The sequence below is a fragment of the Chiloscyllium punctatum genome, chromosome 49, assembly GCF_047496795.1.
Source record: "Chiloscyllium punctatum isolate Juve2018m chromosome 49, sChiPun1.3, whole genome shotgun sequence".
In the NCBI taxonomy this organism is placed as follows: Eukaryota; Metazoa; Chordata; class Chondrichthyes; order Orectolobiformes; family Hemiscylliidae; genus Chiloscyllium; species Chiloscyllium punctatum.
The window spans coordinates 44,307,227-44,322,571 of record NC_092787.1 but is presented as its reverse complement, the minus strand read 5'-3'; the positions used below and the strand labels follow the sequence as shown (position 1 = coordinate 44,322,571).

Below are 15,345 nucleotides of genomic sequence, written 5' to 3'. Positions count from 1 at the left end.
CTTCCCCCAAACAGAACCATAAATCCAAAACAAAACAAAAGACAAAATTCAAAATAGAGCAAAGAATAATTCTGGAAGAGCACTACGAGGCAACTTGGAACTACACTGGAGCCATTTTTAAGCGAATTGTTTGTCACTAGTATGGACAATAAATGTTGGCCTATCCCAACTGCCTTTGAGAAGATTACAGTGAGCTACTTTCCTGAATCTTTGAAGTCCTCAGGGTGTGGATACACCCACACTGCATTGTTTCTTTTGGGGTGAAGAGAGTAAACAGAGAGAGAGATAGCTTCTAAGGGAGCACAAAAAAAAGATACTCCATCTCTTGCTTCAATTTAAATGAACCAAACCTAAGTCCACGTTTCAAACTGCATAAAATTTATAGCACAAAAAAATTACCAATTAAAAAATTCATTCAATAATTTGGACCACATTCCACACATTTTTTCCTCTACCATTAAAGTCTCCTAACAATGCCATCCGTATCCTTCTAATTCCTTGCCCCTCAAACTGAACCATAGCATACAGGTAGTACTTTTATAATACAATGGTTGCATTCTTATACAACCCCATGTCATCGTAAGATTGTGCTTGAAGCATTGGCATTGTAATTGTGTTACCGTCAGTATGCATTTTAGAAGTTGGCACTTTAGAAACAGCATTTCCAATTTGTCATTCTTATTACAGCGAATTAGTGTTGACAAAACACGTGTTATAACAGAACAACCTGTATTATCAGTTTTGTAAATTAAGAGGGAGAAGGCAGCGACAGATAACTAACAGCAGATGGTTCATGAATTAACTAAGCATGGCAAAGCTGGGAGCAATCGTACTTACACCAACCTTTTGTTTACACAGGATACTAGTAACAATGGTTTGGAGAAAGCTGCACAACATTGACCATAGTGTAGGAGTTACAAGTACATTGCTGGTTCCTGCCACAAACACAAGGACTCTTGGTAACTGCTGTAGTCGAACACGGATCTCATGAGCACACTAAACATTGTTTCATGCACCATACTTAGGGCAACTGTATACAACATTGCTCCAGGTACAGAAAATCTTAACTGGTGAGCAAAGAGCTGGAAAACATTCACAGAATCTTCCAGTCCATTGTGATTCATCAGGAACTCATGGCCAAATGTTTAACATTTAAAAACAAAAACTACGTTTTACTGGGCATTATTATGAGGAGAAGTTCCTTTAATACACCAAGTCCTCTACCTCACTTCCAGAAATGCCATGTTAAAACACATAACTCCAGTCGAGAATAAGGAAGTGAAGGACAAAGTCAGGTGGGTGGTGGTGTCAGAGGCACAGACTGAATATTCGATATAGGGTAGGATGTTCAGAAATGCAATGCCTTGACAAGTTCATCATGTAAATACAGTATTGAAGACCAGAAAGTCTCAAGTTTCACTGCTGGTTTGTTTAATCAAATCACACCATTGAGATGCTGAACAATAGGATTCTTCATCATTGATCTCTACCAGACCAAAGTTAACACAAACGATCCTTTATAAATGATACTGACCCTTGAACCTCATTCCACATGTTCTTGGTTCCCCAACATCCCAGCACATCAGCCATGGTCTGATGATTACAAGGTGCAGAATCAGAGCAACATCATACATTCAGGTAAAGCGCACCAGCCCAAATGAAACAAACAAGCGGAGTTGCAAGACTCTGATGAGGATTCAACAAGGATCAAGGGTTCCCTCACAACTGCATACATACTCATTAATTGAAAGCATAGGACCGTTCTTAATGGAGTTACAGATATTCCACATTCCACTCCAAGCTCAATGACTAAACTGCTTTCTTTCACCACATGCAGAATTTTTCTTGTATTTGGAAACACTCACATCAAACACAGCTGCATTCAAACTTGTATGATCTTGCAAAACCAAATTTCCTAAAATTTAGGTCACTACACGTCACAATTCTTTGACCAAAATGTTATTTTTTGGCAAGACAAAATGAATAACACTAAATGTGGGCAGAAGAACAATGGTATGACAACACACCTGTAAATGTAATCTAAAACTATTGAAATACAGGAACAGCATAAACTCCAACATTTTGCATCACTTGCCATTACAATGGGAGCCATTTTCAAAGAAAATAAGGGGCACAAACTAGACAGCAATTCATTTTGCATCACATCACAACAACCAAGAGTAAGTCAGAGACTGGATATGGTCTACCTCCCAAATCCCAGAGAGACTTTTAGCCACCAGCTTCAGGCGTTTGGTGAAATGCTCACCACTTGCTTGCACTGGAGCAACTCCAACACTCACCATTAAAGACAGAAAGAACAGTTTACTTTGACACCATGTCCTTCTGCTTAAAGCATCTACCTTGTTGCTGAAATATGCACAGTCAACAGGTTCCACTGCAGCAATCAAATAAGCTTTGACAATAGCGACTTGTAAACCTGTGATCTCAATCACTGACAAAGACAGGCAGCAGAAAGATGGGAACATCACCTTCAAGCTCTCATTTAACACTTGGACAAATACTGCAGTTGTTTCATTGTCCCATTCAAAATAGAGTAAGCTTCCCCAACTACAGGGCAGGAGCACTTCCTCAACACCATTACAAATATTCAAGGTGAAAAATGTGTTGCTGGAAAAGCGCAGGTCAGGCAGCATCCAAGGAGCAGGAGAATCGACATTTCGGGCATAAGCCCTTCTTCAGGAATCTGCCCTCCACCTCCTCCATGATTTTCGCTTCCCCCTGCCCCCAATGCCTTATCTTCACCATGGACATCCAGTCCCTGTACACCTCCATCCCCCATCATGAAGGCCTCAAAGCCCTCCACTTCTTCCTTTCCCGCTGAACCAACCAGTACCCTTCCACTGACACCCTCCTTCGACTGACTGAACTGGTCCTCACTCTGAACAACTTCTCTTTCCAATCCTCCCACTTCTCCAGCATCTGCAGTCCTCACTTTCTCCTAGCAAATATTCAAGGTGCCCACTACTAGCATTACAGGTGTACCTACATGAAATGGACTGCAGCAAATCACCACCACCTTCTAAATGGAAACTGAGAACTAACAATAAAACCTGGCCAAGCCAGCAATACCCAAATCCAGCAAGTGGATTAAAAACTAGTGTCATCAGCTATAAAAGCTGGAGATCTGGGTTACAGAACTCAAGCAGTGTGCAGCATAGAACTAGGTGAACAGCACATTTAGAGAGGTGGCCACACCTCATATTAGGGACAAGCAGACATACAGGGTAAGGGTAACTACCAAACATACAGGTAGCTACTGTAGGAGCACCTCAAGGTCTTGCTCATTAACTAATTTTCTAACATGGATATCAGTTTAGGGAGATGGATCCTCAAAGAAGTGCCCACACTTCACCCAGTTGTACAGGAGGGGAGAAATAGGAGCAGGTCAGTATTATTGAAGGATTCTTCAGGTGGGGGATCAGACATGCATTTCTCCATGTCAACAACTTCAGAATTTGCCATCTCTCTGGTGCTTGGGTCAGGGATGTCACAGATTGGTTGTAGAACATTCTACAACCAATTAACAAGTGGGACCTCAAAAGCAATCTCCAGATCCAAGTACAGAAATAAGATAAGACAGTTGGATGCATGGCTGAGAAAGGGTGTAGGAGAGATAGCTTTAGATTCCCGGGACACCAGCATTGCGGGAGGTGGTACCCGTTCAAGCCAGACAGATTGCATCTGAACAGAGCTGGGACTGAGTTCTTTTTGGGTCACATTTAAACTAACTCAGCAGCAACACTCCCTCTGAGCTCTGCAGCCCCTCTACATGGCCATACACTCAGTCAGAATTTTCATGCACACCAGTCATATGCAGTACTGTAGAAAAAGGATGTTTCACACACTTTTAAGGCTTGAATCTATTTGGCTAAAGGATGAGGAGGACGTAATGACACAGATGCTGTAATTTATCACCAACTAGCAAGAAAGATATGAAGAAATCTGCAAGGAAATGACAAAGATGTAGGCATCAGTGCAGTTATAATGGGAGACTGTATATTGACAGAGATGGTGGTAGTGTAAGGGGCAGTGAGAGGGAAGCATTCCTAGATTATGTTTAGGGGAATTTCCTACAGTAGTATGTGCCCAATCCAACAAGAAAGGATGCACTGTTAGATCTGATTCGTGGGTATGAGGTGGGCAAAGCAGATCAAGTGACAATGGGGGAATATCAAGGAAAACATTCTGGGGACAGTGATCATTGTACAAAAGGTTTAGGATGATAGTAGAAAGTGATACTGGTCAATCCAGATTAAGAATCATTAATGGCAGAGAGCAGACTTCAACTGGACAAGATTTAAGCAGAGAAAGGTAAACTGGAACCAAAGATTGGTGGAAAAACAGTTGCTAAACAATGGATTACCTTCGAAGAGATGGCTTGGCAACAGTTAAGGCATACTGCCTCAAAAGGAAAAGGAGATAAGTATTAAAAACAAAAAGTGCCCTTGTGTGTCAATAATTGAGAACCACATTGAATACAAAAAAGGTTGAGAAGGGAGGTGATATAGTCAATGCAAGGAGGAAAGAAGGACTATGAAAATAGGATTCACTATTGGAACTAGGAGAAAGTGAGGACTATAGATGCTGGAGATCAGAGCTGAAAAAAAAGCTGAAGGGCTTATGCCCAACACGTCGATTCTCCTGCTCCTTGGATGCTGCCTGACCTTCAGTATTGGGACTCTTGCTTTTCCTGATATAAAAATAAATGATCGAGATCTTAGCGTGCAGGGGACAATTTCAAAGTGTGGGCGGCACGGTGGCACAGTGGTTAGCACTGCTGCCTCACAGCGCCTGAGACCCGGGTTCAATTCCCGCCTCAGGCGACTGACTGTGTGGAGTTTGCACGTTCTCCCCGTGTCTGCGTGAGTTTCCTCCGGGTGCTCCGGTTTCCTCCCACAGTCCAAAGATGTGCAGGCCAGGTGAATTGGCCATGCTAAATTGCCCATAGTGTTAGGTAAGGGGTAAATGTAAATGTAGATGTAGGGGTATGGGTGGGTTACGCTTCGGCGGGGCGGTGTGGACTTGTTGGGCCGAAGGGCCTGTTTCCACACTAAGTAATCTAATCTAATCTAATCTAATCATAACAAAACTTGGGAAAATAGTAAACCGTGAGGAGAACAGTGTCGAACTTCAGAAGGACATTGAGTGGAGTGAGCAGGTGGGTGGCAGATAAAGGGTGAGGTGTTGTAAACAAAAACAGAAACTGTGGGGGAAACTGAGCATGTCTGGCAATGGGAAGAAACGAAGAGTCACCAGACTTGAAATGTTAACTCTGCATTCTTCCCATAGGTGCTGCTAGACCTGCAGAGTTTCTCCAGCAATTTTGTTTTTGTTTCAAATCTCCAGCATCCGTTGTTCTTTAGCTGATTATTATGAGGTGATGTGTTTTGGTACAATGAAAAAAAAGAGACAGTATGATGGGTACTATTCTAAAGTGGGTGTTAAAATACACAAGTCATTAAAGGTAACAGGACAGGGAGAGAGGGCTGCTAAAGCATTCACTATTCTAAGCTTCATAATTAGGGGCACAGATTATAAAAGCAGGGAGGTTATGCTGGTTGGACACTGGTTGGACCTCAGCTGGAGTATTGTGCACAGCTCCAGTGCCACACTAGAGGGAGGCATTAGAGACTGCAGAAGAGCTTTAAGACAATGGGTCCAGACATGAGATACTTGTGTTACGAGCAAAGATTAAAATGGGGACTGTTGACCTTGGAGACATGGTAGACATTTTCAAAATCATGAGGGGAGGGGGAATAGGGAGAAACTGTTCTCACTTGTGAATGGAGTTTTAAAAAAAAAAGAACAGATTTCAAATGTTTTGCCAAAAAAAAAAATCAAATGCAGAGTGAGCAACATTTTCAGACAGAGATTCTGGTCTGAATTGCACAGCTTGTCAGTGTGGTGGAAGCTAGTTCGAGGAGGCATTCAAATGAACATTAAATACTTATTTAAACATAAACGACATACAGGATTACAGGAAAAAGACAGGACATTAGAATGCTCAGAGCCAATGCAGACACGATGAGTTGAATGCCTCCTTCTGCACTAACAGTTCTGATTGTGTGTGCTCCAATTCGCCGCAAATTGTCATGGGGTAATAATTACTGGAAAGCTGTGATTATGGTTTCTCCTTGGAAAAAGTGAGGACTGCAGAATCTGGAGATCAGAGTCTGGTGCTGACAAAGCACAGCAGGCCAGGCAGCTTTAAAGCAGAAGAGCCGATGTTTCAAGCATAAGCTCTTCATCAGGAATCTCCTTCATTTCTCCTTGTTCATTGAACTCTCATGCAAGCATGGATACAATTTAAGTATAAGTGGCTTAACATCCTGTATTCCAACATTGCTCAAAATTATTCCAACTAACAGGCTGTTATTTCTACTTTTAATTCACGATTAAAGTGACTAAGTTTCAAATTTAAATTCAGATATGATGAATTTCAGAGTAGAATAATGAAAAGCTATGCACAGGTCTAGATTTCTGAATATTAAATTTGTAATTATAACATTTTTCCATTAATTATAACTAGGTTTAAATCACTAGGGAAAAATTAGAGTGAAAACTAAGATGATGACTCAGGAGATGTGTCAAGTTAATAGAAAATGCAATTGAAAATAATCAGTCTAGAGGTCTGCAACTCTTCCATCTGGCTTTTTATTCAAATGGTTTGTCTGTAAGTGACAATAGCAGAGGGCCACATCTAGACATTTACTGTAGAAAGGTCCCCACATGCTCTAAGCTATCTCTGAAGGAATCTGCATTCTGATGGTTGTATAAATAGTTTGATAGATTTAGACCTGTAAGAAATAAAGGACCCCTTAAGTATTCTAAGCTACTCTGAAAATGAGAATTTACTAAGAAAACAGTTGACAAAGCATTTATTCCCTCACTTCTCCTCAGTCATCTTTGAAACACACCATAACCAAATCACAAACATTATGTTCTCACAACTGTCACATGAGGGTGCCTGAATCTCCAGACCTTCATGAATTAACAGCAGAATGCTCTATTGGTGCGAGTGCCTTACTTTCTGTGCAAGCATCTGTTTAAAGTTAACAATAGCCTTCAAAATGAAGTATTATTTTAATTAATGCAAGGTGACCTTAAGCTGAAGTGATGGACAAGGGAAAAGGTGACCCATATTAACACCTTGGGTATTCATCCATTAAAAAGAGTGTTGACATCAGTGCCAGAATTAGGGTATGTCATTGGATGCTTTCAGGGGCAAAGAACAGCCCTGGTCTAAGAGATGAAGAGATTCGGATGAAGGGTCAGTGGACTTGAAGCATGAACTCTGCCTTCGCTCCACAGATACTGCTAAACCTTCTATTTCGGTTTTTGTTTCTGTTTTCCAGCACCTGCAGTTTTGATTTTTTTGATGAAGGATTCTGATACCTTGGTCAGCCTGAGCAAACAGACAAGCTCCTGTCACTAATAATTATGGAGACTGTTTATGTTCATTCGTTTGTTCTCTGGATTCAATAAATTGCTCTTTTCTTATTAATTACCTTCTCAAAACTGCTGCTTAATATTAAAAATTACTTACGAATGCCTACTTTGGGTTAACTATCACTTTCAAGCCTTCAAACTGAAGCCGAACAAGCATATTTACCCAGTGAAAAGATAAGGATTTCTGGTATTGTTTTGAGATCTTCCTCAAGAGGTCGCATTACCTTGGGATAGGAGGCTAATAAAAAATTAATAAGTTGTGCTTTGGAATATGTGAATTTATCAGACAGCATTTAAAAAAACATCAGGAATACAATTTGGTTGAATAGTTGGTCTCGGTTCATTTATTCCAGTCTGATTTTTTTTTTTAATTATTCACTTTATATTTATTTTAATATTAGTTTGTACTCTTTTCACTGACCCTCCTTGACAGTAGAGTGGGATAAGGTCAGAAGGGATTGAAAAATAAGCCAGCTCATTGCACACCACAAACTGCTCGGGGAGCTTATTTAATTGAGTTTGAGAACCATCAAGTATGATGTAGAAAGAAACAAAGTATTTCAGTCAATACAAACCAAACGTAAAATTATGAAACAAAAACAAATTGCTAGAGAAACTGAGGAGGTCTGGCACCATCTATAGATAGAAAGGCCTCCCCCCATCTTCTCCCAGTTCCAACCTTTCAACTCCGCACTGTCCTCATGACCTGTCCTACCGTCCATCTTTCTTCACACCTATCCGCTCCACTCTCCTCTCTGACCTATCATCTTCTCCCCCACCTTCATTTACCCATCGTACTCTCAGTTACCTTACCCCAGCCCACCCCGTCCCATTTATCTCATCACTCACTCAGCTCACAGCCTCATTCCTGATGAAGGGCTTTTGCCCAAAACATTGATTCTCCTGCTCCTTGGATGCTGCCTGACCGGCTATGCTTTACCAGCACCACATTCTCGACTCTGTAGAGAGAAAGCAGAGTTAATGTTTCGGGTCCAGTGCTACAGGTTTTCAGCATCCTCAGTTCTTCATTTTCATACAAATTATAGGCAGGACTATGGGATTTAGCCTCGAGCTAACTCTACCACTGCTAGTTTGAATACATTCTCAACTCCACTTTCCAGCTACTCCTATACCATTTAACTTCCCTGTCAATCAAGAATCAAACTCACTAACAATTTTAAAAACATTTCAGTGACCCTGCCTCCACCACTGTCTGGGGTAGAGATTTCCACAGAATAATGGCTCTCAAAGAAAAATTCTCATCTCCACCTTAAATAGGTCACCTCTTATTTTTAAAAACTTTCCCCCTACTTATATCATCTTCCAAAAGGAGAGATATATCTTCTCTCCATCCACAATCAATTCCCTCAGGATCTTGTATACTTCAATAAAATCACCTGTTGTTCTTCAGAAAGTCCATGTGTTCAGGTCCAACTTGTTCAATCTTTCATTTCCTTTCTAAGAATCAGTCAAACTGGTTACTCTAAATGATTCTAGAGCATTTATATCGTCTCTCAAATAATGAGATCAAACTATGCCAAAACTTTAGACTGGGCTACCAACACCTCATAGTAAAAGGTACATATTTTACTGTTCCATTTCTCTTGTAATGAACAAGAAGTGAAGTCATTGCTACAATGTAGGAAATGCAGCAACTTACCACACAGCTGGAATGCGCAAGTGGCAATGTGTTAAAGACCAGATAATCTGGCTTGCAGACATGTCAGGAAATGAACATCGGCCAGGTCCTTACGGACAACTTCCCTTTTCTGGTTCACAATAGCACTACTGGATCTTTTACACACTTCTGAGATTTGCTGGTGTTTCTGTGGACTGGCTTGTTTGATGAACTTAAATAACACAGCAACTGCTGGACAACAGTGTGACCTTTGCTTCATCCAATTAAATCCTTACGTGGATAAGTATTGAAATATTTTGAGTTGTTAGAAGCATTACAGCCCACTATTTGTCCCCTTAACATCAAGGGAGCTGGCAATATTCATTCTAATCCTGAAAACGGGAACCCAGAGCACTTTCTTGAACACATTTTTACAGAGAGTACAGCATTACTGTGAAAACTGCGAAACAGTTCTAAACTGATGGAAGGCAAAAAAACTCCAGTCACAAAATTTAGGCTTTTTGCTCCAGGCAAGTTTTAGATGCTGTTGGTTCTCCATTTTAGTCCCGCTTCCTCTTTACACTGACCATTATTTTAAAATAAAGTTTCAATCAAAATCAATACTGTTACAGATTAAGATGTTAAAACTCTTTTTCCAGGCTATGTAAATCCTGAGAGAGCACTGAACTACTCTACAGCGAAGCAGACGATCTGTATCACCAAGAAACGGAGTTAAATAACTACTTATCACAGTGCTTTTATTTTTAATTTAAATCAGATCGTCATGCTCTCATTGCTCTAGGACAATGAGTTAGCAGAGTAAGACAACTTGGATCTGTTTCATGGGACCTCACTTGTGCTGCTCTGGATAAAGGTCACTACACAGAAAAAAGGATCAACTGTGTAGTAAAAGATGCTAAATCCAGCAGGAAGTACAGTATTTTACACAAACATATTCTGCTCAGCATCACTATGTAATGGTGCTCTTCGGGTCAGGTGATTTGTCTAATCCTGTTTTCTTGTAATGTTCTGCATTATCAACATACAAACACAAAGGAATTTGCCTGTAATATTACAGGCTGTGTCTCAATAACCATTTACAAAGTAAAGACTCATTAGAATGAACTACATGAGGGAAAAAATCTAACTTTTCCATAGAATAACTAGGAGAGTTTAAGAGTATAAACCTCCGGTCTTGTGACAAGGTGCATGCCTCTGCAGATTTAAATAATCTCAGTGCATCCATAGAAAAAGCTGCTTGTTTGCAAAACCATCTTCAGAACCACAACACAAATGAGTGAGTGAATTGCACGTTCAGCTCTTCGCCCATCACAAAAGCAAATAGAACACACCATTATAGAGCGAGGACATTCAGCATGAAAAGAAACTTTGACACATTATACAAGCTTCACTTGGAATAATGTAACGGTCCCCACAAATGGTGCATGATAGACTTCTGAAAAAGTATAGTTTTAAAACCACCTCATTATCATAAAAAGCTGAAGAAAGAAGATCTTTTTAAAATACAAATTGGTAGGATTTGGTAAAATGTAACTCAAGAACTTAGAATTAAAAAGCAAAATGACTGCAGCCCTCAAGATTCCACAGCTACTCCTGAGCATGTGTGCATTTACTCAGCACTGGTAACATAAAATAGCTCACAAAGCTTTTCACAAGAAGAAATTAAGACAAAAATAAACATTACCAAAGAGAGATAAATATTGGGACCAGAGATTGAAGCTAGTTTAGGGAAAGAACTTTAGATGAGGGCTGAGAAAATTATGTAATAACAATTAATTGTAAGCACAATTGAGAGTTTCACTTGAGCACAAAGACTGAGCTTCTAATGGGGTGTATACCTGCAATGTTTTGAGTTAAACAAATAAGGCTGCAGTACTATCCCTCACTAACTGACTTTCTAAAGTAAAGCAGACACCTGAAATGTAGAGATAGGTGAAAAAGAATTAAAGAAATGCCAAATTCTTGGAGTGTTTAGAGCTGGTACACAACTGAGGAGCAGCAAGTTTATGGGAGGGTTTGAACAGAAGTACAGAATTTATTAATTTAAACAAATCTTTTCAATGCAGGAAACAACATACGTCATTCACAAATACTGGGATGACGACTAACAGTTAGCAGACAGGTGCTGTGTTCATGTTCAAGTATATGGCAGCATTGGGAAGACAGGAGGCCAGCTGAGAGAGAATTTACGTTTTCAAGTTTAGAGATAGAGGGTGAATAAAAGTTTTCAGAACTGGATGGGCTCGTGGAGGGGTGGAAATCTGATACATCCATTCCATAAAATACAAAGGAATACTTGTAAAGAGCTCTGGATAAAAGCAAATTACTGCGGATGCTGGAATCTGAAACCAGAAGAGAAAATGCTGGAAAATCTCAGGAAGTCTGGCAGCATCTGTAAGGAGAGAAAAGAGCTGACGTTTCGAGTCTAACTGACCCTTTGTCAAAGCTTTTGGTTCCTGTAGAGAACTCTGCTCATAATGAACTAAGAGGCTACAGTCGCAAACAGTAGAGTGTGCTGGAAAAGTCAGCACGTCTGACAACATCCATGGAGACTGAAAGAGAGTCAGAGTGTCTTGGGACTCAACTTCAGAACATTTGGAACACTTCTGCTCCAAAACAGTCATTGGACTCAAAACGTTAAGTCATAAACTCTGTTCCTCTTTCCACAAATGCTGCTAGACCTGTTGAGTTTCTCAGTACTGCGTTTTTATTTCAGATTTTCAGCATGCACAGTATTTTGCTTTAATTTGAAAACTGCTGACAATCTATGCAATGTCCAAGTAGTTAAGTTGAGGGAGAGGAACAGGGCTCAGTCATGGTATTTGTAACAAGACTCTCAATGGCTTCAATCTTCCCAAGGATTAATGGGAGACGAGCATGGTTCATCCAAGATTTGAACATGCAATTGAACAGAGGCAGCGAAAGGATGGACAAGTGGTGATGAAATATTGCCAGACATTAGTGTACACATGGAATCTGACATTATGTCTCTGTCATCTAGATGAAAATACATGGGGTTTGAGGATAGACCTCAGGGACAAAATTACATCACTTTATAAGGATGATATATTGCCATTGCAGGACCAGAAACACAACTACAGTTTCAAACATATGGTTCCATAAAGATTTGAGAGGCACTAGGGCAGGATGAGCATAAATTTGGATTTTTAAAGAAAGGTGACTCAGATTACAATGGAAACTTAAAGCAGGACCAGATTGATGCAAGCAGAAATATCTGTATCATTATAGAGACATGTGGGGCACCAGAAGACTGGAGAATGGCTAATGTTGTGCCTTTATTTAAGAAAGGCTGTAAAGGAGAAGCCTTGGAACTATGAGTCTGATATAGTGGTGGGCAAGCTGTTGGAGGTGATTCTGAAAGGTAGGATTTACCTATATTTGGAGAAACAAGCATGGTCTTGTATGTGGAAAATCACATCTCACAAACTTGATTGTATTTTTTGAGGAAGTAACCAAAAAGGTTGATGAGGCAGAGCAGTAGATGTTGCTTACTTGGACTTTCATAAAGCCTTTGGTAAGGTGCTGCATGGTAGTTTAATTAGTAAAGTTCAGTCATGTGCAATTCAGGATGACCTTGCCAACTGGACATAAAACTGACTTTAGGGTGGTGGCGGAGGGCTGTTTTACAGACTGAAGGTCTGTGACCAGGGATCGATGCTGAACCCACTTTTGTTTGTCATTTTTGTAAATATAAAGTTTTGAGAAGATTTGTAGCTCAGGTTAAAGTTCTGCATGTAGGTTTGCTCGCTGAGCTGGAAGGTTCAAATATTTTTATAAATAATTTGGCTGAAAACATACGAGGCTGAGTGGCAGATAGAGTTTAATTTGGATAAACAAACAAACAAGGGCAGGACTTATACAGCTAATGTATAAGGATCCTGGGAGTATTGTAGAACAGAGAGATCATGGGGTTCAGGGACATAATTCTTTTGAAATTTACATCACAGGTACTCAGGGTGTTTAAAGCAGCATTGAGCTGGCTTGCTTTCAGTGTAGGAGTTGGGACATCATGTTGAGGTTGTACAGGACATTAGCAAAGCTTCTTCTGGAGTACTGTGGGTAGATCCAGACACCCTGTTACAGGAAGGATATTAAACTGGAGAGGATTCAGAAAAGATTTACCAGTATGTTGCCAAGAATGGAGGGTTTAAGTTATAAAGATAGGCTGGGACTTTTTTCACTGGAACATAGGATGTTGAGGGCTGTCTTTGGAGGTTTATAAAATCATGCGGGGCATGGATAAGGGGAATAGTAAAGATAGTTTCCCTATGATGCAGGAGCTTAAAACTCAGGGGCATTTTAAGGTGAGAGGAGAAAGATTTGAAAAGGACAAGGGGCAATTTTTTTTAAAACAGAGTGGTTCAACTGGTGGACGCAGGTACAATTATAACATTTAAAAGGCACTTGTAAAAATACACTAAGTGAATAGGAAAGACTTGGAGGGATGTGGGCTCAGAGCAAGCAGGTGGGACTAGTTTAGTTCAGGATTATAGTCAGCCTGCATTAGTTGAACTGAGAGGTCTATTTCTATGCTGTCTAACTATGATTATTCCAGAGGAGGATAAAACACAGGTAGTCACAGGGATGGGGATTGCTGCCTGGAAAGTAGCCAGGCTAGATAAAACCCACTGAGCTCTGTCCCACCTTTCAGTTGATCTATCTCAGAACAAGGCTCCAAATTATGATTCATTTGGGAGATATTGGTGTTGGACTGGGATGTACAAAGTTAAAAATCACAACACCAGTCCAACAAGTTTAATTGGAAGCACTAGCTTTTGGAGCGCTGCTCCTTCATCAGGTGGTTCCAATTAAGCCTGTTGGACTATAACCTGGTGTGTTGTGTGATTTTTAAGCAAATTATGAAGACAGTAATTTGTACTACAGACAAACAGCAATGATATGAAGTAGGAGTTATGATGAGCTGCAGGAAAAATGTTCACATGGCTCAATGATGCGCTCCCCCTCTTCAGAAAAGTGCCCCCCCGTCTTTCTGATCAAGGTTCTCCATCCACCCCCACATCAACCCCCCCCCCCCCCCCCCCCCCCCCGGACCCTCCAACTGACAGGAGCCGGCCCCCCAACAGAGTGGACCCTCCCGCTGACAGGGGGAGGGAGAAAGAGAGACAGCCTGACCGAGGGAAGGTGGAGGCTGGGAACCACTCTCCGTCCGACCCGAACTCACCCGCCGCTCGGTGACAGGAAATCGACATCATCGTCATCCGCCCCGAACAGCGACATGTCGATACTAATCGACCGGAGGATCCGTGCCGCCCGCCGATAGCGTCGCTTTACAGCGTGCCGCACAACAGCATCAAAAAAAAGTCAACGCAACACTTTACGGCACATGGGCCTGGGCCGGCGCCTGCGCAATGCGTCCGCCGGGCATGAGCATGCGCAGCGCTGATCGGGGTCACGTGAGCACTCCACTCTGCTCGGGATCGTAAAGTACTGTAACTGTGACATTCATTCCAATAGGAGGCTCAATATAAACATGGGGGCAGGGGGAGAAACAGTAGCAGGATTGATGTTTATTCTTTCAAAGATGTAAACGTCACTGGCGGAGTATTTTAGCTGGCACTTGGGAATCAACTTCATTTCTGGGCAGAAAGCAGCATGGAGGTCACAGACTTCAATCAGATCGAGTCACCTAGACTCGAAACGTTAGCCTCCTTTCTCTCTCCATGGACGCTGCCTGACCAGCTGTGATCTCCAGCATTTATTGTTTTCAGTACAGATTCCAGTATCTGCAGAAATTTGCTCCTTCGTTTAGAATCATAGAATCCCGACAGTGTGGAAACAAGCCTTTCGACCCAGCAAGTCCACACTGACCCTCCAAAGCGCAATCCACCCAGATACATTCCCCTCCCATATTACTCTACATTTACCCCGACTATTGCACCTAATCTACACATTCTTGAACACTATGGGCAATTTAGCATGGCCAATTCACCTCACCTGCACAACTTTGGATTGTGGGAGGAAACTCACGCACCTGGCTCTCTGGTGCTCTGAGGCAGCAGTGCTAACCACTGAACCACCATGCCATCTGGGCATCTGGAATCAAATGTAGGACAGGATTTTTTTCTCTATAGGGCATTGATGGGCCAATTAGATTTTGACAAAATGTATGGTAGTTGAAAAGAAAGGTGATTGGAACACAAATTCTGAGGGTTTTGACAGGGTGTATGTTGGGTGTGTGGGGTAGTTTGCTCCAG

At 41.3% G+C, this 15,345-nt stretch overlaps 1 protein-coding gene across 5 annotated transcripts in view; it reads right to left on the bottom strand.

Moving 5' to 3' along the window:
- LOC140469656 (FK506-binding protein 15-like) overlaps positions 1-14,475 on the bottom strand; it is a 97,903-nt gene extending 83,428 nt beyond the window's left edge. For 4 of the 5 annotated variants that reach the window (XM_072566368.1, XM_072566370.1, XM_072566369.1 and 1 more), the window contains exon 1: positions 14,313-14,475. In XM_072566368.1, coding sequence (XP_072422469.1) covers positions 14,313-14,368 — 56 coding nt within the window. In that variant the 5' untranslated portion in view covers positions 14,369-14,475. Of the gene's footprint in view, positions 1-8,319; positions 8,430-14,312 lie in introns of all 5 variants that reach the window. The other variant, XM_072566372.1, reaches the window with a different exon arrangement.
- Positions 14,476-15,345: the final 870 nt, after the last annotated feature.